This window comes from Sminthopsis crassicaudata, chromosome 1, assembly GCF_048593235.1.
Source record: "Sminthopsis crassicaudata isolate SCR6 chromosome 1, ASM4859323v1, whole genome shotgun sequence".
NCBI lineage: Eukaryota > Metazoa > Chordata > Mammalia > Dasyuromorphia > Dasyuridae > Sminthopsis > Sminthopsis crassicaudata.
In genome coordinates, this window is record NC_133617.1 from 674,417,525 (window position 1) to 674,443,467 (window position 25,943).

General features: G+C 43.5%; 2 protein-coding genes across 13 annotated transcripts in view; one reads left to right on the forward strand and one right to left on the reverse strand.

The window, feature by feature from the left end:
* Positions 1-247: 247 nt before the first annotated feature.
* Positions 248-25,177, reverse strand: TNNC1 (troponin C1, slow skeletal and cardiac type). Of its 8 annotated transcripts, none has more exons than XR_012484921.1 (7): positions 6,327-6,413; positions 3,288-3,318; positions 2,153-2,299; positions 1,468-1,582; positions 1,184-1,320; positions 891-1,014; positions 248-658 (listed from the first exon to the last, which is right to left on the reverse strand). XR_012484921.1 is itself a non-coding variant. In XM_074283444.1 (6 exons), exons 1-6 carry the CDS (start codon positions 25,107-25,109, stop codon positions 983-985), a joined length of 567 nt encoding a protein of 188 aa, XP_074139545.1. In that variant the 5' UTR covers positions 25,110-25,177; the 3' UTR covers positions 248-982. The 8 variants fall into 8 exon arrangements, 3 of the variants coding, with proteins under 3 accessions (XP_074139545.1, XP_074139546.1, XP_074139547.1); XR_012484920.1 differs by having other exon boundaries at positions 248-625; positions 858-1,014; XR_012484919.1 differs by having other exon boundaries at positions 248-823; positions 858-1,014.
* The window catches only part of NISCH (nischarin), a 53,493-nt gene continuing 43,387 nt past the window's right edge, over positions 15,838-25,943 (forward strand). For all 5 annotated transcript variants that reach the window (XM_074283427.1, XM_074283428.1, XM_074283430.1 and 2 more), the window contains exons 1-3: positions 15,838-16,125; positions 21,520-21,603; positions 22,435-22,617. In XM_074283427.1, coding sequence (XP_074139528.1) covers positions 16,027-16,125; positions 21,520-21,603; positions 22,435-22,617 — 366 coding nt within the window. In that variant the 5' untranslated portion in view covers positions 15,838-16,026. The remainder of the gene's footprint in view (positions 16,126-21,519; positions 21,604-22,434; positions 22,618-25,943) is intronic.

A 25,943-nucleotide genomic window follows, 5' to 3' on the forward strand; every position in this document is an offset into this window, starting at 1 on the left:
GTCAGGGGATTCCTACCATTTCGTCCAGGCCCTTCATTTTGGAGACACGGAAGTAGAGGTCAGAAGAAATCACACTGAATTCGCCCAAGGTTAAAGAGAAAGAACTGGCAGAGGCTAGACCCACTTCTGGGTTTGGGCTTTCCAGGATGCCAGGACCGGTGTCCCTTCTAGGACCAACATCCCCATCTTTTGTCTTCTTGACAACAATGACTCCCTCAACCCCACACTTGCCAAGAAGCCTCCAAGGTCCTGCTGAGAAGGCCAGGCCTCCTCCAAAAGCACTTTATTTGCATTATTTCAGATCTCACTCATATAAGGCCCGACATCCTCCAAGCCTGGGAAAGGAGAAGCAGCAGAGAGAGGGAAGGGGAAGGAAGCGATCTCAGTGCAATGGCAGCCGAAGGACTAGCTTTGGGCTCTGTGGCTCAGTGATTCCAGCCATTGTCAAGTTCAGAGTGACCGGCAGCGCGTCCCCAAGGGGCACAGTCGTGGGGAGAGGGCTCTGGGGGTGGTGGAGACTGTTGGTTTCTCCATTCCTGGGCAGCGCCGTGGAGAGCCCGCTATCCCACTGTCCCTCGGGCTGGCTGGCCACTGATTGTGCCCACAGGTGTGCCAGGCCCGGCCACTGATTGTGCTCACGGGGTGCCAGGCCCGGCCACTGACTGTGCCCACGGGGTGCCAGGCCCGGCCACTGACTGTGCCCACAGGGTGCCAGGCCCGGCCACTGATTGTGCTCACGGGGTGCCAGGCCCGGCCACTGACTGTGCCCACGGGGTGCCAGGCCCGGCCACTGACTGTGCTCACGGGGTGCCAGGCCCGGCCACTGACTGTGCCCACAGGGTGCCAGGCCCGACCACTGACTGTGCTCACGGGGTGCCAGGCCCGGCCACTGACTGTGCTCAGGGGGTGCCAGGGGCCGGGCCAGAAGGGGGGAAGAAAAGCAAGGGAAGGGGGCATGTCCACAGCTTCAGCAAGGTCTTGTCTATTCCACGCCCTTCATGAATTCCAAGAACTCTGCCAGGGGAGGAAAAAGGAGACTGGGTTAGAGAGGGCCAGTCAGGAGAGCCTGGAGGTTGGGGAGGGGGCTGGGAACAGGGAGTTTGGCGGCGGAGGAAATCCTGGTCTGGAAATGGCCCCTGGGACTCATGGTTGGGATGGAAGGCTGGACCTGGCCCCTGCTCACCATCATAGTCAATCCTGCCATCATTGTTCTTGTCCCCGTCCTTCATGAGCTCCTCGATGTCGTCCTCGGTGATGGTCTCCCCCGTGGCTTGAAGCATCGTCTTCAGCTCCTCCAAGTCAATGTAACCGTCGGCATTCCTGCATCAAAAGGGCAGCATGAAGAACCCTCCAAGGCGCACTCCCCCCCCCCCTTCTCCCCAGGCACCTCACCAGGGCGCCGCACCCACGGTCCAGGGAGGCAGAGGTAGGAGCTCCCCCCAGCCTCAGCCTGGACCAGCTACTCACTTGTCAAACATCCGGAAGAGGTCAGACAGCTCCTCCTCAGATTTCCCTTTGCTGTCATCTTTCATACATCGAACCATCATGACCAGGAACTCGTCGAAATCCACCGTGCCACTGCCTAGGGGGGAGGGGAGATCAAAGGAAGGCTGTGTCACCCTGGAAGGATTGCCCCAAGCCCCCCTCCCCGGGAACATGGGAGCCAGAGAGGGGCCCCTGGGAAATGTGAGGGAGGGGGACAGAGAAGCGGAGTTCTTGAACACAGCCTCAAGGACTCAGAGTCCTGCCATAGTCCTGTTGGAGAAACCGAGTCCCAGTAAAGGGAACGATTTGCCCACAATCACCTTCGTAAATGAAAATGTCTGGTTTTGTACCCAAGTCCTTAACTTTCATCCTACAAACAGGGTAACCCCCAAAGAATTAGGGACCGCTCATTTTTACTCTGTCAGGGCAGAGACGCACCTTTGGCTTTTAGGGTTACTGCTTAATTCTCCCTGACTCCACTAATTCCAGCAGCCTCAGGTCAGGGCCCCAGAGGGGAAGGGGCTAGGTACCCCAGGGGCTGGGAGAATATGAGGGAGAAGGTGTCCTCAGCACTTCCACCCCCTCTCAACCATGTGAGTACCCTGGAAGGGAAGCCCCCAGCCTCAGGCCTTCTAAGAGAGGCCCCGGGGAAGGAGGGGGCTCTTACCATCCTCATCCACCTCATCGATCATCTCCTGCAGCTCCTCTGGAGTGGGGTTCTGGCCCAGCATCCGCATCACCTTGCCCAGCTCCTTGGTGCTGATGCAGCCATCTTCGGCGCCCAGAACGAAGATGTCGAAGGCAGCCTTGAACTCTGTGGGGGGAGATGACCCTGTGGTCAGCGGGGCGACCCAGAGAAGAGCCCTCAGGGAAAATCCCCCTCCCTCCTCACACAAAGGGAGGCGAACCCAGAGAGAGAAGAGGACTGGCTTAAGGTCACTCAGCCCTCGACGCAAGGGGACCTTAGAGCATCCTAGAGCTCATCGGTGCCCACAGGCGGGCGGACTATGAACCCAAGCTGTTTTTTTAGGTTTATTATGTATTGATACCCTCACTCGCTCTGTGGTCCCCTCAAACTGACTTCTTTGCTGTTTCTCCCACGTGGTCTTCCTTCTTTCAGCTCCATACTGTTGCACAGGCTCCTCACCCCAAAGCTCAGCTCCAATGCTATCCTGAGGTCCTTCCCTAGGAGCAGCCCCCTGTCCTTGCCTGCGGATTCCTGCCCCCCTTAGTCACTCCATAATTATTATGTATATGGCTGCAGTAAGGAAGACCAGGCGCCAGTCGGCCTCAAATACTTAGCAGCTGTGCAACCGGGCAAAACCTTAACCCTGAGTGCCTCAGTTTCCCCATCTGTAAAATGAGCTGGAGAAGGAAAGGGTAAATCTCTCCAGGGTCTTTACAAAGAAAACCCCAAATGGGGTCACAAAGAGCGGGACACAACTGGACAGCTGTAAACTGTGCGAACACTTTGCGTCTATACAGTATCCCCCAAGCGAATACATTAAGCTCGTTGTACTGAGTGCCCCCTTGGAACTTAGCAAAGAGTTCTCAGTGAGTGCTCATTGGTTGGACGATCGATTGGAGCAGTTCCGAGTTATTACAGGGCTCCCCAAGTTCTTACCGAGTCTCTGCCTCATTATTTATCAATTGTCTCCATTTGCCGCTGTGATGAATGAAATTCAGATTCATTTAAAAGCGTTCTGGGGCCTGCAGGAGCTTTTTGCCATCCCGGGATTTTCTCATTAGCAGGACCCGGGGCTCCAACTACTCTGGGGGGGGGGAGGGAAGGGGCCACTCACCATTTTTCTGCTCTTCAGTCAGTTGCTCCACCTGGGGAGAAAAGGGAGCTGGGAATGAACCCCACCTTACCACCCCCACTCATGGGGTCATGGGCCTTGTTGAGGGAAGGTCCTTTAGCCAAGGTCATCCCTCCGGGCCGGCCCAGACAGTGGATGAGCAACAATGGCCCCCTGCTCTCCCAGCCAGGCCATGTCCTGGTGAAATCCAAGCTACACTGTCCCCACCCCCACCCTACCCCCACCTGCCTCCTCACCCCGCCAGGCAGCTGCCCGACCTTTCATTGTGGGGACAATAAAACTAGATCCTCCCCAGAAGCCCTGGCCAGCCTGGTCAGGACAACGGGGAGGGGGAGGTAACTGGGGCTGGCTCCCCTCCCCCACACTCCTCAACCCCCACTCTGAAACCAAACTCTAGGGGAGAGAGGGAGACTATTTTTAACAGTGGACAAAGCTAAACCTGGCGATTGTTTCCTGAAGCGAGGGGCTCTGGCATGCAGGGGAGGGCTGTTATCTGTGCACTTGTCCCAGTGGCGCCTACAGAGCCAAAATTAGCCCAGAGGCCCCGAAGCCTTTTATGGACATGGGGTGGAAGGGCCCGGCCCCCCTTTCCATGACACCCGAAGACCCTTCTCTCCAGCCTGGTATGACCCCAGGAGTTTGCTCTAGGGCTGTGTCTCAGCAGGGACGGTCACTGTGGGTGCAGGAAGGGCTTTTATGGGGCCTGGGCAGCAAACTCTCCACCCCTTCCCTCCCTACTGCAGCCCCTATGAGTATCTCTTGCCTTGGCTGGAGGGACCCTAGCAGCAGCCTATCCTGGGGCAGGTAAATGGGTGAGGGGCCTTTATTGTACTCCCAAAGGAGAGGGAGGGAGACGGTTAGGGAGAGACACTGCTTCTCCTAGGATAGGGACGAGATGGGAAGCAGGACCAGAAGCCCAGGGAAGTCTTTTGCTAGAGCTGGGAATGGCGTTTAAGGCCTAAAGGACCTCCTGTGTCCTTGACACCTCCCTATTGCTAAATCTAGAACACCTTGGCGCCCTCAAGCCAATCCTGTCAAGGCAAGGTCCAGGGAAATTCCAATTTTCTTAATTCTCTCTCTGCTGGCCTTCAGTCCTCATCTGTGTGGGGTACCCCCTGTCCCCCCAGATCTGGAACCCCAACCTTAATGACAACTCAGGAACTAGATTCTCCCACTCCTGCTCACCCACAAGCAAAGAGCCACAGAGGAAAGCCCAAGCTCCAGGTCCCCTTGTTCTGCAGCACAGCCTTTACCATCCCCTCGACCTTCCCCCTCTCCATATTTGTGTGGGAGGGAGTTAGTCAGGGTGAGAAGGAAAAAGAATATGTGTAAGAGACGGGGAGTGAGCATAAGAAACAAAAAGAAAACTGAGAAATAGAAATAAAGAGATAGTCAAGGGGAAAGAAAGGATGAGAGAGAAAGAGGCAGGGATAGAGAAACTGAGGGGAAAGAAAGGATGAGAGGGGAGAGAGAAAGAGGCAGGGATAGAGAAACTGAGGGGAAAGAAAGGATGAGAGAGAAAGAGGCAGGGATAGAGAAACTGAGGGGAAAGAAAGGATGAGAGGGGAGAGAGAAAGAGGCAGGGATAGAGAAACTGAGGGGAAAGAAAGGATGAGAGGGGAGAGAGAAAGAGGCAGGGATAGAGAAACTGAGGGGAAAGAAAGGATGAGAGGGGAGAGAGGGAAAGAGACAAAGAAGCATAGAGAAAGAGAGAGACAGAAAGACAGAAACAGAGTCAGACAAATATGGAGAGAGACAGAGACAGAGAGGAAGAGGGAGAGAAACCAGGTAGGGTAAAGAGCTATTTAAGAGAGAGGAAAAACATACAGGAAACAAAGTGACAAACGCACAGACACCAGGAGAAAGCTTGTATCCTGGCTGGACCTTTGACATCTTGTCTCTGCCCCTGAGTGTCCTCCCCTCCCCCCATACACTTATTCCTCCTCAGCCTCTGTGGCTGCTCAGATTCTAAGCTCTGCTCATCAGCTTCCAGATTCCTTCTCCTCCTGGCCCCTCCTCACCTTCTAGCCCCTTCCCCTCTATGCTTCTGGGACTTTAAGATTTAGAAGTGGAAGAGACCCCTCAGGCTACCCAGTCTAACACCAGTCTAACAGCCCTCAGGTGAAAAATCTGGGGCTCAGAAAGTTAAATGACAAACCTGCCCAAGGTCAGGTTATGTGGTAATTAAATGGCAAAAGTGGAGTTTTAAGTATCTTTGCTGCCCCTTCTTTTTCTCCCTGCCCTGATTTCTTGCCCCGTCCCCTCATCTCCACTTTTCCACCACCAGCTCTTCGCCTTCTCATCTCCTCCTCAGCCCACAGTCCTGCCATCACTGGGGACATCTTTCCCAACCACAGGAAGGAGCCTCTGGCATCAGTGGGCTCACCTCCAATATACAGGGAGGCTCCTAAGGAGTTTGGGCTACACGTACCGGGGCTGGATCCAGTAAAGGAAGAGATAACAGGATGCCCTGAAAGCTACTACCGGGAGCTCCCGATCCAAGGCTACCCAGGCAGGATCACAATTCTAGAGTCAGAAGGGACCCTTTGAGGCATCTGATTCATCTCTCCCCATTGTACAGAAGAGAAAACTAAGGGATCTAGAAAAGTGAAATGCTTTGCCCAGCCATACAACTAAGAAGTAACGGAATTCAAATACAAGCACAGGACTTCTGACTCCCTCCCGGTTCTGCAGGCACCTTGGCCCCGAATGCCCTGAGGGTGGGCACCCCTAAGTCCATGCTTGCTTATTTCTAGACACTGATGTTAGAATGAAGCCCCCACCCCAACCCGGCCTATGGGAGTGGTCCCGGGGAAGGGCACCAGTCACAGAGTCTCCCCAACCAGCAGAACCTTTTTCTAGGAAAATCAGCCCCGGAGCTGCTTGTCCAGGAGGACTGAGGAGGCTCCCTGCCTGGGACGCCTAAACAGGTGCCTCCCCAGGTTAGAATGGCACAGCCTTGGGGCCAGGCTGGGCTGAGGGGCTTTGTGGAGCCTGGGGAGATGCTCAGGAATCACTCACCGCTGCTTTGTAGATGTCATCCATGGTGAGATAATGACTGTGGCTGGCTATGGGAGAGGGGCAGGGGCGGCTCACCCAGCAGGGGACTGGTCTGGGGCTGAGGATCCTGCCTTGGTTATATAGCACCCGGTCTGTCAATCAGCATTCCTCTCTCTCCAGTTAGAAAAGGGGTGGGGAGATGCTTCTAGGCCTGGGGGTGGGGTGCATGGGACTGTCCCCTCTGTCCCTTCAGGGGCTTATGAGTCACTGGGATGTTTATCTGGGCCCTGCCCCAGAGCCATCCTGTGTCTAGATAGAAGGCAAGGCTTGGGAAAAGGAAGGCAGAGGAGTGGTGGGCCTAAAAAATGGCAAGAGTCAGCTTCGCAGATCCCCGTGGCTAGTTAGGGCTTGTGGGGCTTGCCCAAGCCCCCTCCCACTCCCAGGGCTCTGGAGATTAGCTCTGAGGCCCTGTCCAGCTCCAGATCCCCCTCGTCCTCCAATGTTGTTGGATTGAGATGCGCCTTTGCTGCGTTAGGGTTGCCTTCCCCTCCCTCCACCCAGGCCGGACGGGCTCACTCTCGTTAATAGGTTTGACCCTTCCCCTCCCATACAGAAACTCCAGGACCTCTCTCTGACTCACAGAATCTAATGTACAATCTTGTCTTTTAGAGCCCTTCATAATCTGCTTCCTTCCTTTCAGCCTAATCTCTCTCTCCACCTGTGATCCTGGTCTCCTCCTCACTGCTCCCGGTCTCCCAACTCCAAGCACTTTCTCTGGCTGCCTCCTGCACCTGGACTCCTCTCCCATTTATCCCCATCTCTAGCTTCTCTGGTCTCGGCATCCTCTTAAAATCCCACTTTCTGCAAAAAGCTTCTCCTGGTCCCCCTTTTGTTAGAGTGCTTAGTTCAGTGCCTAGAACATAGTAGACGTTCATTCCCTTCCCTTTCCCTTCTCTTTCCCATTGGAGGTTATCTCCAATTTAACTTCTGTGTATCTTATTTGTATGTAATTATTTACCTGTTGTTTCCCTAATTTTTAGATCTCCAGGTTCATTCCCACAAGACGCTTCTGTTTCTTTGATTCTTATCAATACATTTGAAATGTATCTATTAGGTATGGAGAGCTGACTGTCAGATAAGATGACAACCAAAAACAATGGTCCCTGCCCTCAAGGAGCTATACTGTACTGGGCAGGGGGAGAGGGGGGAGGGAGGACATAGACAGTATTTGGAGGAAGGCTGCCCAACTTCCCGAGTTGGTGGGGGGCCCCCAAGTGGGGGCCGGGAGCTGGGATTTCTACAGCCACTCCCCAACCCCCCATGGCCAAGCTCAGGGCTCCCCCAGGAGAGGAGGGAGGGAGGTTCCAAAGGGGCTGCAGTCCTGCTGAAGCTCTCTGAGTCACCCTGGCCAAGGTCCAAGCTCATCACCAGGCCTCCTTTCTCACTCTCTCCCTGCCCATCAGTTGTCAAATGCTTTCCTTTCTCCATTCCCACGATCACCGCCCTGGTTCAGAGCCTTTTACGGCTTCCAAAGGCTCCCCTTCTTCGCTCCTTCCTCCTTACAGAACCAGGATAATTTTCCTAAAGCACAGATCTCATTGTTATTCTCTAGACAAAAACCTTCGATGACTCCAGATTGCCTAGAGGGTATAAATTCCTTAGCCTGGCATTTAAAGCCCTCTTCAATCTGGTTCCCACTCCCCCTGAAATCCAATGCTCCAGCCCACCTGCCTCTGAGTATTCCCACAAGTCACGCTCCCAGCTTGGAATGCACTTCCTCGGGTAAATCATGTAACGACTCAGGGCTCACCAGCTCTGGCTCCGCAATCCTTCTCTCTCTGCTTCTCAAATTCCCAGGCTCAGCGTCAGGGCTACCCTCTCCAGGATGACTCCCGAGATCTCCTGCCTCTCCACTACAGCTTGTTAATAGTGTTTCTCCTTATTTCATGCTGCCTTTGGGTACCCATCACATCCCCTTCGGTAGCACATAAGTTCCTATTTCATTTTTATCTTTGTATACGCAAATCCAGGACAGTGCTTGGAATGTAGGAAATGACCATATGAAAATACTTTCCAAGTCGCTAGTGATGAGAGGAATGTAAATTAAAATAACTTTAAGATTTGACTTGTTCTTTAGTCATTTCCAAAAAGTCAAGTCTGACTTTTTGAGGTTTTCCTGGTAGAGATACCAGTTTGACATTTCCCTCTGTAGCTCATTTTACAGGTGGGGAAACTGAGGCAAACAGGATTAAGTACTTACCCAGGATCACACAACTAACCTGTGTCTGAGGTCTGATTTTGACTCAGGTCTTCCATGAGACATGACAAAGATTGGGGAGACTCATTATCAGTGTTGGAAAAGCTGTGTGATGACATCCTTTTTAATTTTAATTTATTTTTATTTTTATTTGCAACAAAAGGACTTGAACTATATATATCCTTTGAGACACTGGTAGGCATCTGTATGCTATATTTATAGGCTATCCTCAAAGAGGTTAAAGAAAAGAACTGATAGGGACACTAATACATTGTTGGTGGAGTTGTGAACTGATCCAACTATTCTGGAGAGCAATATGGAACTGTGCCTAAAAGGCTATCAAGTGTGCACACCCTTTGATCCAGCAGTGTTTCTACTGGGCTTATATCCCAAAGAAATCATAAAGAAAGGAAAGGGACTTGTATGTGCACAAATGTTTGTGGCAGCCCTCTTTGTAGTGGCCAGAAACTAGAAACCGAGTGGATGCCCATCAATTGAAGAATGGCTGAATAAATCGTGGTATATGAATGTTATGGAATATTATTGTTCTGTAAGAAATAACCAGAAGGATGATTTCAGAGAGACCTGGAGTGACTTATATGAACTGATGCTGAGTGAAAAGAGCAGGACCAGGAGATCATTGTACATGGCAACAGCAAGATTATATGATAATCAGTTCTGATGGAGGTGATTCTTCTCAACAATGAGATGATTCAGACCAGTTTTAATGATCTTGTGGTGAAGAGAGCTATCTGCACTCAGAGGGACAACTGTGGGAACAGAGTGTGGATCACAACATAGCATTTTCACTCTTTTTGTTTTTTGCTCGCATTTTGTTTCTTGCTCATTTTTCCCCTTTTTTGATCCCCTTTTTGATTCTTATGCAGAATGATAATTATATAAACATGTATACATATATTGGATTTAATTATTTTTAACATGTTTAAAATGTATAAGATTACTTGCCATCTAGGGGGGGGAAGAGAGGGAAAAATTTGAAACACAAAGTTTTGCAAGGATCAATGTTGAAATATTATCCATGAATATGTTTTGAAAATAAAAAGCAGTAATAAAAAAAGAAAGAAAATTTAAAAAACAGAAAAGACCTGATATCCAATATATAAATATTTAAAAACCATGGGGAGGAAGGATGGGACATTTGCCAGATACAGATTAAATTTAATGTACATAATTTTAAAAATCTATTTTTAAACATTTTCCTTTAAATTTTAAATTCCAAGCTGTGTGACCCTGGGTAAGTCACTTAACCCCAATTGCCTCAAAAACAAAAACAAAAATTAATTCCAAATTCTCTTCCTTATATTTCCTTTCCCACTTAGAAGATAAGGATTATGAAGTGAAATCATGCATATTGGCTATATTGCAAAAAAAAAAATGTGAAGAAATTTTACTTCAGTTTGAATTCAGAATTCATCAGTTCTCTCTCTAGAGATGGATAGCATTTTCTTATTATGACTCCTTTGGAATTCTCTTGGATCACTGTATTGATCAGAACAACTTTCACAATTGACCATTATTACAACATTACTGTTACTATGCACAATGATCTGTTGTTTTCTCTTTTCTTTGTATATAGGTCTTGCTAAGTTTTTCTAAAACCACCCAACTCATCATTTCTTAGAGCATTTAGTTATCACAATCAATTTGTTTGGTCATTCCCTGATAAGCATTCTTTCAAATTCAAATTATAACCACAAAAAGAGCTGCTATATTTTTGTACATATAAGCTCTTTTTCTTTTTCTTTTCTTTCTTTTTTTTTTTTTTGATCTAATAGTGATATTTCTGGATCAAAAGGTATATAGTTTTATAGTTCTTTAGGCATAATTACAGATTTTTTTTTCCAGAATGGAGAATGGAAAATGTTATGTGAAAAAAATTTCCTCATTCCACTAATCCCTTCTTCCTCCCAGTGAATCACTCTTTCCCTCCCACTTTTTTTTAGAAATCAGCCCAAACATAATCAACTGACACCTATGCCCTCTGTTCATAGACTCCATTTAAATGTCCCAATAAAGATAAAATTCTTAGAAATTACATATATCAACCAGGAGATCATTATACACGGCAACAAGAAGACTAGATGATGATCAATTCTGATGGACATGGCTCTCTTCAATAATGAGATGATTCAGGCCAATTCCAATTGTTCAGTAATGGAGAGTCATCTATACCCAGAGAGAGGACTATGGGAAATGAGGGTGGACCACAACCTAGCATTTTCACCCTTTTATTGTTTACTTGAATTTTTTTCCTTCTCAAGTTTTTCTTTCTTTCTAGATCCGATTTTTCTTGTGCAGCAAGATAACTGTATAAATATGTATACATATATTGGATTTAACATATTTAATATGTATTGGACCACCTGCCATCTAGGGGAGGTGGTAGGGGGAAGGAGGGGAAAATTTGGAACAAAAAGTTTTTCAGGAATCAATGTTTTTTTCTTTTATTAAAATCTTTTTATTTACAAAGCATATGTATGGGTAACTTTTCCAATATTGAGCAAGGGTCAATGTTGAAAAATTACCCATGCATATGTTTTGTAAATAAAAACTATAATAAAAAATTATACATATCTTCCCACAAAAGAATATAAACAGTTTAACTTTGTCATACTCTTTCATGTTTATCTTTTTATGTTTCTCATAAGTTTCATGTTTGTGTTCAATTTTCTATTCAGCTCTGTTCTTTTCATCCAAAATGTTTGGAAGTTCTGTTTTATTAAATACCCAATTTTCCTCTAAAGAATTACGTTTTGCTGGATAGGTTATTCTTAGTGACAATCCTAATTCCTATACCTTCTGGAATACTGTAACCTAAGTTCTCCACTTCATTAACATGGAAGCTACTAAATCTTGTATGATTCTGAATATGGCTCCATGATATTTGAATTGTGGTTGCTTACAATATTTTCTCCTTCACTTAGGAGATCTGGAATTTGGTTATATTACTTTATTTTTATTTTTATTACTTTTTAATTTTTATTTTATTATTTATTTTTATTACTTTATTATTTTCATTTGGGATGTCTTTCAGGAGGTGATCAGTGGATTCTTTCCATTTCTATTTTACTCATTGGATTTAAGCTATCAGGGCAGGATCAATATTGAAATATTACCTATACATTTTTAATGATTTTTAAAAAATTAGTCTCTTTTTGGTTGTCCAATAATTCTTAATCTCTCCTCAATCTATTTTCTAGGTTGGTTGGTTTTTTAGTGAGATATTTCATATTTTCTATTTTTTTTCATTTTTTTGATCTTTATTGTTTCTTGATGTCTCCTAGTTATTAGATTCAAATTGCTCAATTACAGTTTTTAAGGAATCATTTTCAATAGTGATTTTTTTGTAGCCCTTTTTCTACTTGAACAATTCTGCTCTTTAGGGAGTTCATTTCTTCAATGAATTTTTGTGCCTCTTTTACCATTATGCCAATTATCTATATATGGTGTTTTCTTCAGCATTTTTTTTTGCCTTTTATCAAGCTGTACTTTTTATAATTTTCTTGCTTTGCTCTCATTTCTTTTCCCATTTTTCTTCTTTCATTTTAAATTCTTCCAGGAATTTTTAACTTGTGTGCATTTTTCTTTGAGGCTTCCTTGTCACAGTTTTATGTTCTCTTCTGAGTTTGTGTCTCTGCCACGACAGTCAAATTCTTGTTTTTTTATTATTTGCTCATCTTCCCAGCCCATTTCTTAGAGCTTGGTTAAAATCAGACTTTGTTCTTGTTGAGTCGAGGGGGTGCTGTGCCAAGCCACAGGCTCTTTTGTGTTTTTCTCAGAGCTGGTTCAATGGGTCTGCAAGTTCTGGGTGCTTCTAAGTGCGATCCAGGGAGAGGTATGGCCACTGTTCTCTCGGCCTTTGCTCAGGAAGGGCTCGAGCTCCCCCTGCAGCTGGAAGCACAAGTGCTGAACTGGGACCAGGTCCCTCACTGCTTGCCAGAGTGTCCCTCTCTACCTAAGATCCAGGGCTCCCTTATGAAAAACCGCCAATGTTCCCCCCAGAACTGTGACCCAGAATCGCACCTTGGCAATAAAGTTACCAATCATATGTCATATATATATATATAAAATCGTCATTAGCAGGATGATTGCAGAAAGGCCTGAAGAGACTTGCATGAACTGATGTTTAAGTGCGCAGAACCAGGAGACCATTGCACACAGCAACAAGATTATGTGACAATCAATTCTGATGGACGTGGCTCTTTTTTAACAGAGGGGTGATTTGGGGAATTCCAATAGACTTGTGATGAAGAGAGCCATCTGCAGCCAGAGGGAGGACTAGAGACTGAATTAGAGACTGAATGTGGATCACAACATAGCATTTTCACCTTCTTACTGATACTTGCTTTTTTTCTTTCTCTTTTCCTTTTTGATTTGATTTTTTCTTGTGCAGAATGGTAAATGTAGAAATATGTTTAGAAGAATTGCATTGATTAATCTATATTGGATTATTTGCTGTCTAGAGGAATGAGGAGATGGAGAGGGAGGGAGAAAAAATTTGAACATAAGGTTTTCCAAAAGTGAATGTTGAAGACTATTTTTGCATGTATTTTGAAAAATAAAAAAGCTATTATCATTAAAATTAAATAAAAATAAAGTTACCAATCAGTGCTAACTGTCCTCAGTGCAGGCATTCAAGATATATGTGGTGTAAACAGGAGGTAATCACAGAGGGAATCAATGAGTTAATTCTGACTCAGTTCTGAGGAAACAGCAGACCCCCACCTCAAACCCTGAATTCAGGCAAGAGGATGTCTTTAGTGGAGTTAAACACCTTTGCAAAGGTTTGCAATTCAAAGAGGTAATGTTAGGGCCTATATGTAATCTTCCCTTAAAAGCCCAGAAGAGCAGAGGAATTAACATGTTATAATAACTCACATTTCCATAGTGCTTTAAGATTAGATAAATATACATAGAGGCACTGTTATCACCCCTCCTTTACAAAGGAGGAAACTGAAGGTTTGGGATGTTAAATAGCTGGTCCAGGGTCATACCTAGTATGGTGAGTGGGGAGCACCTTGACTTCTGGAGTCTGGAGACCGCGGTAGGAGTCTCCCTCTGCCACTTACTCGCGTTAGGAATGGCCATATCATAGAACCCAGTATCACAGACCCAGCACTGGAAGGGATTTCAAAGGCCAGCTAATCTAGTCCAACTCCCCCATTTTATAAGGGAGCAAAACTGACACCTAGAAAGCAATTATGCCCAAGATCATACAGGCAAGCACAAATATCAGAAGGAATAATTGAACTCGGTGTCTTCTCTTTCCACAATATTCTACAATATTATCACTAACTAGAAATTCAGGTGTTTTTCTGTTATGTCGACTCTTTGGGAACCCATCTGGGGTTTTCTTAGCAAGGATACTGGAGTATTTTGCTCTTTCCTTCTCCAGCTCATTTTACAGATGAGGAAACTAAGGCAATGTCAAAGGGACTCTGAAACTTTCTGAAACTCCTGGAAGGGGAGATTCTCCTTGAACCTTGTGGGAGCCCAACAGAAGAAAACAAGATAAACCAGTTTCATTCTGTTATCTAGGTGGGGCTAGTTGAGTGCAGAGCTGGAGAATTCCAACCCTATTGAATTAAAGAGACTCACTCAATTCTATTCAATTCCAGCCCAAACTCAACCTACCAGCCTCCTTCCGGAACTGTCCTGGCCTTGTAGCCAAGGCTTCCATTATAAAGAAGAGCCAATCTTAATCCCAATCCTTGCAGAGGAGCTAATATGCCATGCCAAAGAAACTCTCTCTCTTCCTGGCATATTAGGAAACTCTGCCCGATGAAATGATATTCTCTCTCAGTGTTACCTTCTTTATCTCTCTCACCTATTTCCCTAACAAGACTTTATACCTCTCTGTCAGGATTTCTCTGCTAGAAACTTTACATCTCTGCCAGGACCTTGCCACTAAGGAATTCAGCCTTCTATTCATGCATAGGAAAGCCTGACTTCCCAATGCCAAAAATAAACTTCTTTTTATCAATCTAGCTTTTCAGGTTTGTAAATTCCTTTACGAAGGAACTCACGGACATGAGCCCTCTTTCCACTGTGCCGCCAGGCCGACCCCTGGCACCCAAAAGCACTAATGAAAGAAAAGGCAGACATTCCTGCGTCTTTGCCAAGAAAATCCCCAATGAAGCCACACAGAGCTGGCCACCAGTGAAACTGAGGAGGGGGCCTGAAACTGAAGAGAGACCGGAAACTTTCTCCAGGAGAGTCTCCTTGGACCCTGTAAAGGACCAGGAGGAAAACAAGAGAGACAGCTTCCTTCAGTTACCCTGAGCGATGGGCACCACCCCCACTGATTAACTTCTCTATAGAGGTGAAGATTAGTCTGCAGACACACATTCAATTCTAAAAGTCGATCAAAGATTTAGGCCCAATTTCAATTGTCCCAAGCTCCAGGATCTGCCCATAAAACTCAAGGTCCCCTGATTGTACTAGGGGCTTTTGTCCACCGGGAGTCTCTTTCTTAGTGATGTTCACAAATGATTGGCTCCGTGAGTTCCTGTCACTCCTTCCTTTTCCTCCTCCTCCAAGCTCGGGTTCGACCTCCACAGAATGACTGGACCACTTGCCGGCCGGATTCTGCGGAGGTGAACGTGACCGCTGCCTTCCGGAGACGGCTGCGCTTGTCTCTGACCCTCTCTCTGCCTCTGGAAACAAATCTACTCGCCCGTCTCCCTCTCGGGGCTGTTGTAGGTGAAAAAGCCTTAAAGCCTGGAAGTGCCAAAGAAAAATGAGATTATGAGTAAGACAAAACGAAGCCAGCCTTCAGGTAAAGAGGCATTAAAAAGGCTTTTTAGTGGTCGATTTTATCACCCTTAAGAACTCCCCCTCGTGCTTTGGCAGGCACGGCTGGCCCTCGGGCTTCTCGGCTCCCGCCACCTTTGCTGAGGTTCTAAAGTCCTTCCTGTCCTTATGCCTCAGTTTCCCTAATTGTAAAAGGAGCTGAAAGGGCCCTCACCCGGGTCTGGTTTGGAAAGCATGAATTAAAACCGATATAAATAAGTGGGTAACTGATTTGAGAGGCGGGGGAGAAAGAAAGAAACAGGGTTCAGTGGGTCACTTGAAAACCTTTTAACTCGCTACAGGGTTAGATTCTGACAATCCACTTTCAAATTACAGGCAGAGCCAGCCTGCGCATGCGGGGGAGGGGGAGCGGAAGAGCCGCATCACGGCCCCGCCCCAAGTCGAAGCCCCGCCCCTCCTCGTGTAAGCTTCCAGTAGCTGTCAATAAAGTTGGGCGGGGCCTGCTCCTCGAGCCGGATACAAACAAAGATGGCGGCTGAAGCCGCGGCTGGAGCCGGGTGGTGGGCCCGGGTTGGCGGCGGTGTCCTCCGCACATTCCGGAGCTGCGGCGGGGGCCGGACCGGGGGCTGCGGCAGGCTCGCCGGGAGAGGGCGGCGTCAGTGACCCCTTCGCAGGCGGGCTCCGCGGGCCATGGCGGCGGCCTCCAGGGGCTTCGTGCCCGAGGAGGAGGAGGCCGAGCCAGCCAAGGAGGCGCGGATCCCGGGCTCCGAGCTGGTGGAGAACTACACGGTGAGGGGCCGAGGACGAGGGGCCGGAGGGCCGGGCACCCCATCGGCCTGGAGCGGGGGCGTCGCGGAAGGCGAAACGGGGAGCTGCCCTCCGGAGCTTCCTCTCTTGGGAGCCTATCGCTCTGAGGGCCTTCGCCGCCGGGGCGGGCGGGGGACACTGAGGGACCCGAGGGGGGGCCGTTGCTCTGCGAGCCGCCCTTGGGACACGCATGCGCGGCTGGGGGGCTGGGGGGAGGGGGTGCTAATCACACTGATTTCCTTGGTGCTCTGGGGACTTTGATGAACGACTCAGCCCTGGGAAGTCTCCAAAAGCCGCGGCAGAGGGCTTGGGATGGGGTTGGGAAGTGGTCCGAATCTTCGAGTTGTCAAGCGTTTATTAAGTGCCTACAGTGTACCAGGCTGTGAGGGTGCAAGGGAAGTAAAAGGCTGCTTGTTTTCCTGCTCCTCTCCGCTGTAGGGAAGAGCTGACGGAGCCGGTCTGCACCGGCCAGATCTGGGTGGGGATCTCTCCGGAGCCGCTCCATCCCCCATCCCCCCCAAACACACCTGTGATAGAAACGAGCCCGGGTCCTCCAAAGCCAGAAATCACTGCTCTAGGCCCAGTGACTTGGGGTTGTTGCTACCCCGGTTTCCTAACTCACGGATGTCGGAAAGGACAAGCAAATGGAACCTGGGCTAGAAACAGATTTTTCCTCTTGGTTTCCAGCTCCAGACCTTTGGCGGCGTTTTCCCCGGAGGGACAGCGATTTCTGGCTGCTCCTCCCTCCCAGGTTGCTTTAAACTGGTTCTTTAAATTGAGGAAAAGATCTGGGAGGCTCTAATGTGATTTTTGATTTGTGGTAGCAACTCATTTTTTTTCTTTTTCTTTTTTGTGTTAGGGTTTAGGGTTTAAAAAAATTAATAGCATTTTATTTATCAGCTCATGTTCACAGATGCAAGAATACTTAATTCATCTGAACTGAATAGTGAAAGTGTCTGAAAGAGCCGGTAGTGAGCTTTGTGAGTTAATCAGCCAGTGGATGAGGTTCAATTAACAAGCATCTATCAATGTACCACAAGGGGTGAGGCAAAATCTGCCCCTTCTCCGAAGGAACATATTCCAAAGTAACCTCTGAAGATGTTTAATTTGCTGTTCCCGAGGGCCCAGAACACTCTAGACCTATCCAAACCAAACTCGTTTTACAGTTGAGGAAGCAGGACTAGAACTTAGTCTAATTATTTCAGAACCAGTGCTAGAAATTTGACCTAGTTGTACTCAAAGAATAATTTCTCATGATTGGTAGCTCTTTTCTAAATCACTTGGAAGGTCCATGACTCAGTTTTATTTAGAATAGCTTCCCAAGCAGTCTTGGTTTTATCCAGGATTCTTTGGTCAGCACTGATTGAGCTTCCATAGCAAAGGCCTTAGACATCAGTATAGGTCAGCTTCTTGCCTGTGTGTCAGAGAAGGTGGAGCAAATACTGGTAAGTGGGATTGAGCCACTTTAATACCGCTGTGTAGGGGCTTTTCGGAAGAGGCCTGACACTTACACAGAGCGCTTGGCATTTGAGTTGAGCTTACATACATATTAAGCTTGCTACATTGTGGCATTTGAGTTGAGTTTACATATTAAGCTGCTACATTGTTCCTGACAGCAGAATATTAGACCTTGGTCCTCTCAGGAAAGAAAACATTAACTAATTGCAGGCCTCAGCTACCTGTACTTCACCTGCCAAAATCTTGTAGTGAGCTCTATCCTGTCTGTAGAAGATCCTTTAAATATTACTTTAACTATTATGTTCTTAAAGCAGTAAAAGTTACAGATATTGATGTTTGATAATAATTAACATAACACTGTTAGTTCTACTTGGCAAGGCAGATTTTATTATATCTCAGACTCCAGTCTCACCATTAAAGGAAAAATTCTGCTTTTCACAGATTTGCTGTGATGCAAGAGTAAAGTGGCTATATCACTCACTCTTCTATATTTCAGTTTCTTTGTGGATCAGATTTTAAATCACACTGCCTATGTTATCTTAACTGATCCTTCCAACCCTGTATAGCAAGAAGGAAGGAAATGTGCCAGGCATGGTGCTAAACATCTGTAAGATATCTCATTTGATCTTCCCAACAATCCTAAGCAGTAGATGCTGTTGTTGCCCCCATTTTACAGTCAAGAATGCTGAGGCAGATAGAATTTAAGTGACTTGCCCAGCATCACACTTAAACTAGGCAGTATCTGAGACTGAATTTGAGATCAGTTCTCAACTGCAGACTCTGCTCTATCCCCTGTGTCACTAGCTGCTTCTAAAAAATAGGTTTGGATTAGATCTCTTAGACTGTACCACATTGACTTTAAAAACATAATGGCTAATATTTACACAGAACTTTAAGGCTTACCAAGCTCTCATTGGGGCCTGACAATGGCCTTTGAAAAATACTTCAGAAAAATACTATAGGTATTGTGATCTCCTTTCATTTGTGAAAGGAACCTGGCACTCAGAGATTTAAGTGATTTCCCCCACCACCACCACCACATAGTGTTAGAGACAGAATTTGAGTTTAAATCCCACCTAACTTTGAAGTCTTTTATTTTTGCCAAGCTGTTTTCCTGCCTTTAAAGTTGTGTAAGAGACCTGGTTACCTCAAGAAGCAGAGCCAATTATATCCCAAGAAATACTAAAGAAGGGAAAGGGACCTGTATGTGCCAGAATGTTTATGGCAGCTCTTTTTGTAGTGGCTAGAAACTGGAAAATGAAAAGATGTCCATCAATTGGAGAATGGTTGGGTAAATTATGGTATATGAAGGTTATGGAATATTATTGCTCTGTAAGAAATGACCAGCAGGAGGAATACAGAGAGGCTTGGAGAGACTTGCATGAACTAATGATAAGTGAAATGAGCAGAACCAGGAGATCATTATACACTTAAACAACAATACTGTATGAGGATGTATTCTGATGGAAGTGGATGTCTTTGACAAAGAGAAGATCTAATTCAGTTTCAATCGATCAATGACGGACAGAATCAGCTACACCCAGAGAAGGCACATTGAGAAATGAGCGTAAACTGTTTGCATTTTTTTTTTTCTTCCCAGGTTATTTTTACCTTCTGAATCCATTTCTTCCTGTGCAACAAGACATATATTGTATCTAGGATATACTATAACATATTTAACATGTATAAGACTGCCTGTCATCTAGGGGAGGGGAAAATTCGGAAAAGAAGGGAGTGCAAGGGATAATGTAAAAAATTACCCATGCATATGTATTGTCAAAAAAATTATAATTATAAAATTTTTAAAAATTAAAAAAAAGCAGAGCCAACATGAAGGAATGATAGTTGGGATAAGATTATTGAAAAGGCCTACTTTCTTTTGACAAGGAGGATTTTTAAAAATTTATTTATACTTAGCATTTGTTTTGTTTTGAGTTCTGAATTCTTTTGCCTTTCCCTTCCCTTTGAGAAGACAAGCAATACAATATCAATTATACATATGAAATCATGTAGAACATTTCCATAATAAACATGTTTTAAAAATAAAAGCAAGAAAAATAGAGAAAGTAGAGGGAAATAAGTAAATTTGTTTGCCCTCAGAATTCATCAGTTCTTTCTCTGTAGGTATATGGTGTTTTTCATCATGAGTCCTTCAAAATTTTCTTGGATCATTGTATTGCTGAGAATAGCGAAGTCTTATAGTTGGTCACTATTGCAGTATTGTTGTTACTGTGTGCAGTGTTCTAGTTTTGCTTATTTGATTTTATATCAGTTCTTATACATCGTTCCAGGTTTTTCTGAAACTGTCCTGTTCCTCATTTCTTATAGCACAATAATATTACATCACAACTTTGTATAGCCATTTAGATGGCCATTTCCTCAATTTCTAATTCTTTGCCATCTCAGAAAAAGCTGTTTTTGTACAGATAAAATATTTTCCTTTTTCTTTGATCTCTTTGGATATAGACTTAGTAGTGGTATGGATATAGGTCAAAGGTTAGGCAGAGTTTGATAGCCTTCTGGGCATAATTTCAAATTATTCTCCAGAATGGTTGGATCAGTTCACAACTCTACCAACAGCATGTTAATGTCTCAGTTTTTCCACATCCCGTTCCACATTTGTCTTTTTTTTTTTTTGGTCATGTTAGCTAGTTTTAGGTGAGCAAATAGTCTTTTTTTGAGGGGAAGGGGACAAGCAAAGTAATTGGGGGTTAAGTGACTTGTCCAGGGTCACACAACTAAGAAATGTTAAGTGGTTGAAGTCAGATTTGAGCTCTGGATCTCTTGATTGCAGAGTCTGTGCTTTATCCACTGTGCTATATAGCTGCCCCATCAAGGAAACAGCCTTAAAAAACATAATGAAATCAGAATTGCACTTTGAAATTCTATGAAAGGCCAATGACAGGTGTAAAGTTAAAAAGCATATTTGCTACTCTTTAAAGAGATAAGTAATAAGAATAGATGGAGAACGTGAGGAAAGAGGCTTTAATGCCAGATTTAGAGCTTGGACTTTAGAGGGCAAATAGAAGAGGGCCATCGAAAGTATTCTAGCTTAGGTTAGTGATGTGACATGATCAGAACTGGGCTTTAGAAAGGTTATACTTCTTGTGGGTTAGGTGAATTGATTTGAAGCAGAGTGGCTTCTTACAGGTCTGATAGGCAAGAAAGCCATCAGATTTGATATTTGTTTTCAGGGGCTATAGAACTGTCCAGGGAACATGTACCATATTCAGTTATAGGGTATGGAATCCAGACAACAAATATTAAGCACTGTATGTCAGGCACTGTTGAGAGCTAGAGCAGAACAAGCAGTCTTCCCCTCAAGGAGCGGAAAAAGGAATGGAGAAAGAGTCACTTCGAGATTCTCCATGATGAAATGTGGAGAATAAAGTTTCACTGATCTCCACTGTGCTTCCTCACAGTGGAGAATGATGTATTGTTTAACTCGAGAATGAATATCCTTGCTTCTTCAGACCCAATCTGGCTTCACAGAGGCAGCCAACTCTCTAGTTTTCCCTGACTAAACCTCCCTCCCTTTTCCTATAACATAGGTCTGGTTTTCATGAGTTTTGTTATTGTTTGAGAAAAATAGAATAAAATGTAAGTGTTTTTATCATTTTATAAATGTGTGTATTATGCATTTATGTGCTTATGTATATACACATACCTGTGTGTGTGTGTATTTGAAATTCAATAATATGAAAAAGATAGAAAAGTAGGCTTTTCAGAAGCCATATAACAATCCAGAGGACTAGGTAGATATACCTAGGACATAAGTCACTTAATTCTGGCTTTGTCTTGATAGTTACGGCTTTTCTGTAGAATTGTCATCTCTAAGAGGGATTATTAAATGTTATACCTATTGCTCTGATTTGGATTTGGATCTCTTTGTCATGTTGCTATTGATTTCCTTTTTAGGTCTATATTATCCAAGTTACTGTTGGCAGCCATCAGTGGACAGTCAAACATCGTTACAGTGACTTCCATGATCTACATGAAAAGGTAACACTTCTAGAAAGTGATGGTTTTGTTTTCCTGGATTGTATAGTATTTGAGCAAATTTTTTTATTGTACTGTTTTGTGAGAAAAGAAAGTATCTTAAAAAGTTTAGAATTGTTTTTCCTTAATCTCCTTTTTTTAGCTGAAGATAGCAATTTGTGTTAATATTACTAAAGAAAAGCTACCATTAAGGGGTTCCTGAACATTGATCCCAGAATTAAAAAATCCTTTAATGCTTTGAAATTTTATGTAGTCCATCTAGAATATATATTGACTCTGATTTTGATTTCTGCCCTAGATATCTGACACAACTGACCTGTGTCATTAAAATGGGCTGAACAGAAATAATTTGAGGGATTTGAACTTTTTTTTCTGATATATATGTATCTTCACTACTCAGATTTTATCCTTTATACCTCTTTATTTGCTTTTGCCCAGTTTGATGGTAGGAGTCACTGGATTTTGCTCTAGTTTTCTTTTAGAGAAGTCTCTTAGTACTGGGCTACATTCCGTCTAAATGTTTTAAGAAACACCAATTTGAATTCAAGAAGGTCTTGTTGGAGGTTGGAAGTGGGTATCATGATAATTTTTGTGACTAGACCTGAAGGATTCCTAATGGTGTTCCTATCTTGAAATGTGCCAGTGTTTCTACTGATTTAGTTTAAAGAATCAGATTTGGATGTCCTGGTTCCCAGAGACATAATCAGTCAATCTATCTCCCAGTATGGATGAGGGACTTTGAAAAATTGGGGGATTGCTGGGTTTCATGCTTTTGGCCTTCTTTTTGAGAGACCTCAAACTATTTTATATTAATTTGGATGTGTTTTCTTGTAGCTTATTGCTGAAAAGAAGATTGATAAGAACCTGCTTCCTCCTAAAAAGATAATTGGAAAAAATTCCAAAAGTCTGGTGGAAAAAAGGCAAAAAGATTTGGAAGTCTACCTGCAAACCCTTCTGACAAAATTCCCTGTGGCTGCACCTAAAGTGTTGTCACACTTCTTACATTTTCACTTATATGTAAGTTTCTTTCCTATGGGCTTATGGGTGAAAGAGAAAAGCATTATGTGTGAACATTTTAGGTTGGATTAGATAATCTTTGAGGTCTCTTCCAACTTTTATATTCTATGGTTCTGTGATCTTGTTACCTTGGCATTATTCAGATTAGCAAAGAAGTTTCTGCCAAATCTCATAGAAAGATATGCTGGCTTAACCTGTCTGGGTGAGGATGATTGAGTCATATTAGCTAAGTCTGATTTTTGAGTGAAGGCAGAGGTTTGTTTTATCATATTTGTTTTAAATTAAATAGATTTATGAAAACTATCCTTAGGAGTTCCCCCACCACAAAGCATTCTGTGTAATTGAAGATAAATGTAGACATCCAAGCCAAGAGCATTGCTGAAAGGAGCAGAGAGGTGTTTTTGAAACTTCTTTTAAATAGCTCTCTTGGTTATTAACTGAAAAATTTTAGTGATCTGATGCCTGATTTAAAATATTGATGATTCATTGTTGTGGTATTTATTGTCAGAGAGCTCCCAGATGGCCTTGCTGTGTAATAATTCAGTTGTTAACTTCATGCTTTAAAATTAAGGGATCGTTGTCAGACTCAGAACTGTTGAAATAATGAGAAAATAATATTCTCTATATTTTTATGGAGTGGTTTTCTTAGAGCTTCCACAAATCTATAGTTTTCTAGAGTTACAAACACTTTATATTAAGAAACAATAACCATTGCCTCTCCTGGTTCACTATTTGGAAAAAAAGCCAGTTATCATTTCAGTGAATCAGGTGTTTCAGAATCTTAAGCAATCACCCCACACCTTTCAAGATTATGAGATTTGTTTTGTTTTAAATTTTAACAAAGTTTTTCAATTACAAGTAAAAAGTAATTTTTCATATTTATTTAAAAAATTTTCTGAGTTCCAAATTCTTTTCCTTCCCTTCTCCCTCCTTGAGAAGATAAGCAATTGATAAAGATTATATAAGTGCAGTCAAGTAAAAACATTTCCATATATTATTCCTTTTGGGAAAGAAAACTCAGAGCAAAAAAATCCCAAGAAAAAAAGAGTTAAAAATAAAAAATTCAAATGAGAAAAATTCAAATTATTAAAAATAAAAAAGTAAAGTTGGATCTGCATTCATCTTCCATTATTTCTTTCTTTGGAGGTAAATGGTATTTTGCATCATGAGTTCTTTAAAATTATATTGCTGAGAATAAGTCATTTACAATTGATCATTGCTGCAATAATACCGTTACTATGTACAATTTTCTCGCTCTGCTTACTTGACTTTGCGTCACTTATGTCTTTCCAAGTTTTTCTGAAACTGTTCTGCTCCTCATATCTTACAGCACAGGAATATAACATCACAATTGTAAATGTGATTTATTTAACCATTTCCCAATAGATGGGCATCCCCTTACTTTCCAGTTCTTTGCTACTTCAGAAAGTTTCAGAAAGTTTTTTTTATACAAATAGATTCTTTTTCTTTTTCTTTGATCTCTTTGAGATACAACTCAAATAGTGGTATTGCTGGGTTACAGAATATGTAGAATTTGACAGCCTTTGGACATAGTTTCAAATTGGTCTTCAGAACAGATGAACTAGTTCACAGCTCCACCAGCATATATTATTAGTCTTTCAGTTTTTCCACATTCCTTCTAGCATTTGTCAATTTCCTTTTCTATAATGTTAACCAGTTTGAGGTGATAGCTCAGAGTTGTTTTAATTTGTATTTCTTCAATCAATAGTGATTTAAAATAAAGAATTATTTAAAAAGTAATTTAGCTGTATACTCCCTCAGTTATAAATAAAGACTATTGTACTTGGAAACAGAAGGAAATTTGCTAATATCCTTTTGCTGACAAAACTCAACTTAGTCATATTTTAAAGATGGCATCAGTCAGCAGTTGAAATATACATATGTATATATATTTATTTATATATATATATATCTATATATAACTTAGGACCAGGACAGCATACTTTCTTATTACTCAGAGCTTGTGGTTAACTAGTTTCCTGTTGTGAAATTTTCAGACTTCTGCTTTTTTTGAAGGAGGGTGAAGATTACAATTCCCTTATGAAAGTTCTTGACATTCTTTGGTTAGTGCAACATAAAAATTGATCTGACACTTTAGGGGACAAACTTTTATATAGAGGATAATTAAAAATCAATATAATAAATAAACACAAATGAGTTGATTTTTCATTTTAACTCTAGTACTTAGCATGGGTCTGGTACATAGTAAGCAATAAAATAAATGTTAAATCAACATTAAGGCTATATTATAACAATGGATGGAACAAAGCTGAGAAACAAACTTAGAAAAGCCTGTAACTTGGTAATATTGGATAATATGTTTAGTACTACCTTACTTAATCTCTTGAGATCTCTCCTTCACTTACTTTTATCACTACAAGATCCATTATAATGTTCCGGATTAGCTTTCTGGAGGATCTCTGGACGAGCCTTGATCTTAGGTGGAAGAGTGATGAAGGTAGGAAAGCCATCAGGAGGATCTCTGTTTCTGTCTCCGTCTTCTGTGTCTCCTCTGTGTCTGAATGTCTCCTCTCTGTGTCCAAGATCTTGAGCTCTTGTCTCCAGCCCTTTCAGCTCTTAAATACCTCAGTCTGATTACATCATTACATCACTCTAAGTATGTGACAACTAGAGAACCATTATCTCATCAATCACACTGAGTAAGTGCTTAACTATAAGCACCCTGCTATGTCCTTCCTTTAAGTAGAATACAGGTGGTCACACCCTCCCTGACTTCTGGGGCAGGGGGAGGTGAGAAATTCCAAAGGGAAAATGGGGAGCCAAACCAGATATTTTTAGCAGGTTTCCTCTGAGCTGAAGGGTCTTTTACCTCACTCAGAGTTCCCCCACTATCTGCAGCCCTCTTTATCTCCCACTTTCTTTTGTTTTACTTGAAACAGGTATACATAACTCCATCAGCATGGGAAGTATTACACAAATATATAGTAATATCACACAAATATATAGTAATATCACACAGGCTAATAGTGATGTAACAAACAACATGAATCAACATAAGGAATTATACATATCCATGGGTCCTAAAAGGAGGATATTTAAATAACAGTTATATATACACCTCCTTCAGCAGCGAAGAGATAATCCAAAACCATTCTATTGTCCATTATTTAATGTGTCAGGGAATCCAATGATTCCTGCAGGTTTAATCATGTATCATGGAATCCAATGATTCCTTCAGGTTTTAAAATCCTACAACAGTCTCATTATGTCTCAGGGAATCCAATGATTCCTGCAGATTTTGAAGTCCTGCAGTAGTCTCATTAACAGTTTTTAATATTCATGAG

Excerpts from the sequence above, each read along its gene's own strand:
- TNNC1 (XM_074283444.1), bottom strand. The coding sequence starts at position 25,109 with ATGGCTTTCCTACCTTCATCACTCTTCCACCTAAGATCAAGGCTCGTC. Across the intron at positions 3,319-25,004 it reads TGGATCTTGTAGTGATAAAA|GTGGAGCAACTGACTGAAGA; the intron begins GTAAGTGAAGGA and ends TTTTCTCCCCAG. Across the intron at positions 1,583-2,152 it reads CGATGAGGTGGATGAGGATG|GCAGTGGCACGGTGGATTTC; the intron begins GTAAGAGCCCCC and ends CCTCCCCCCTAG.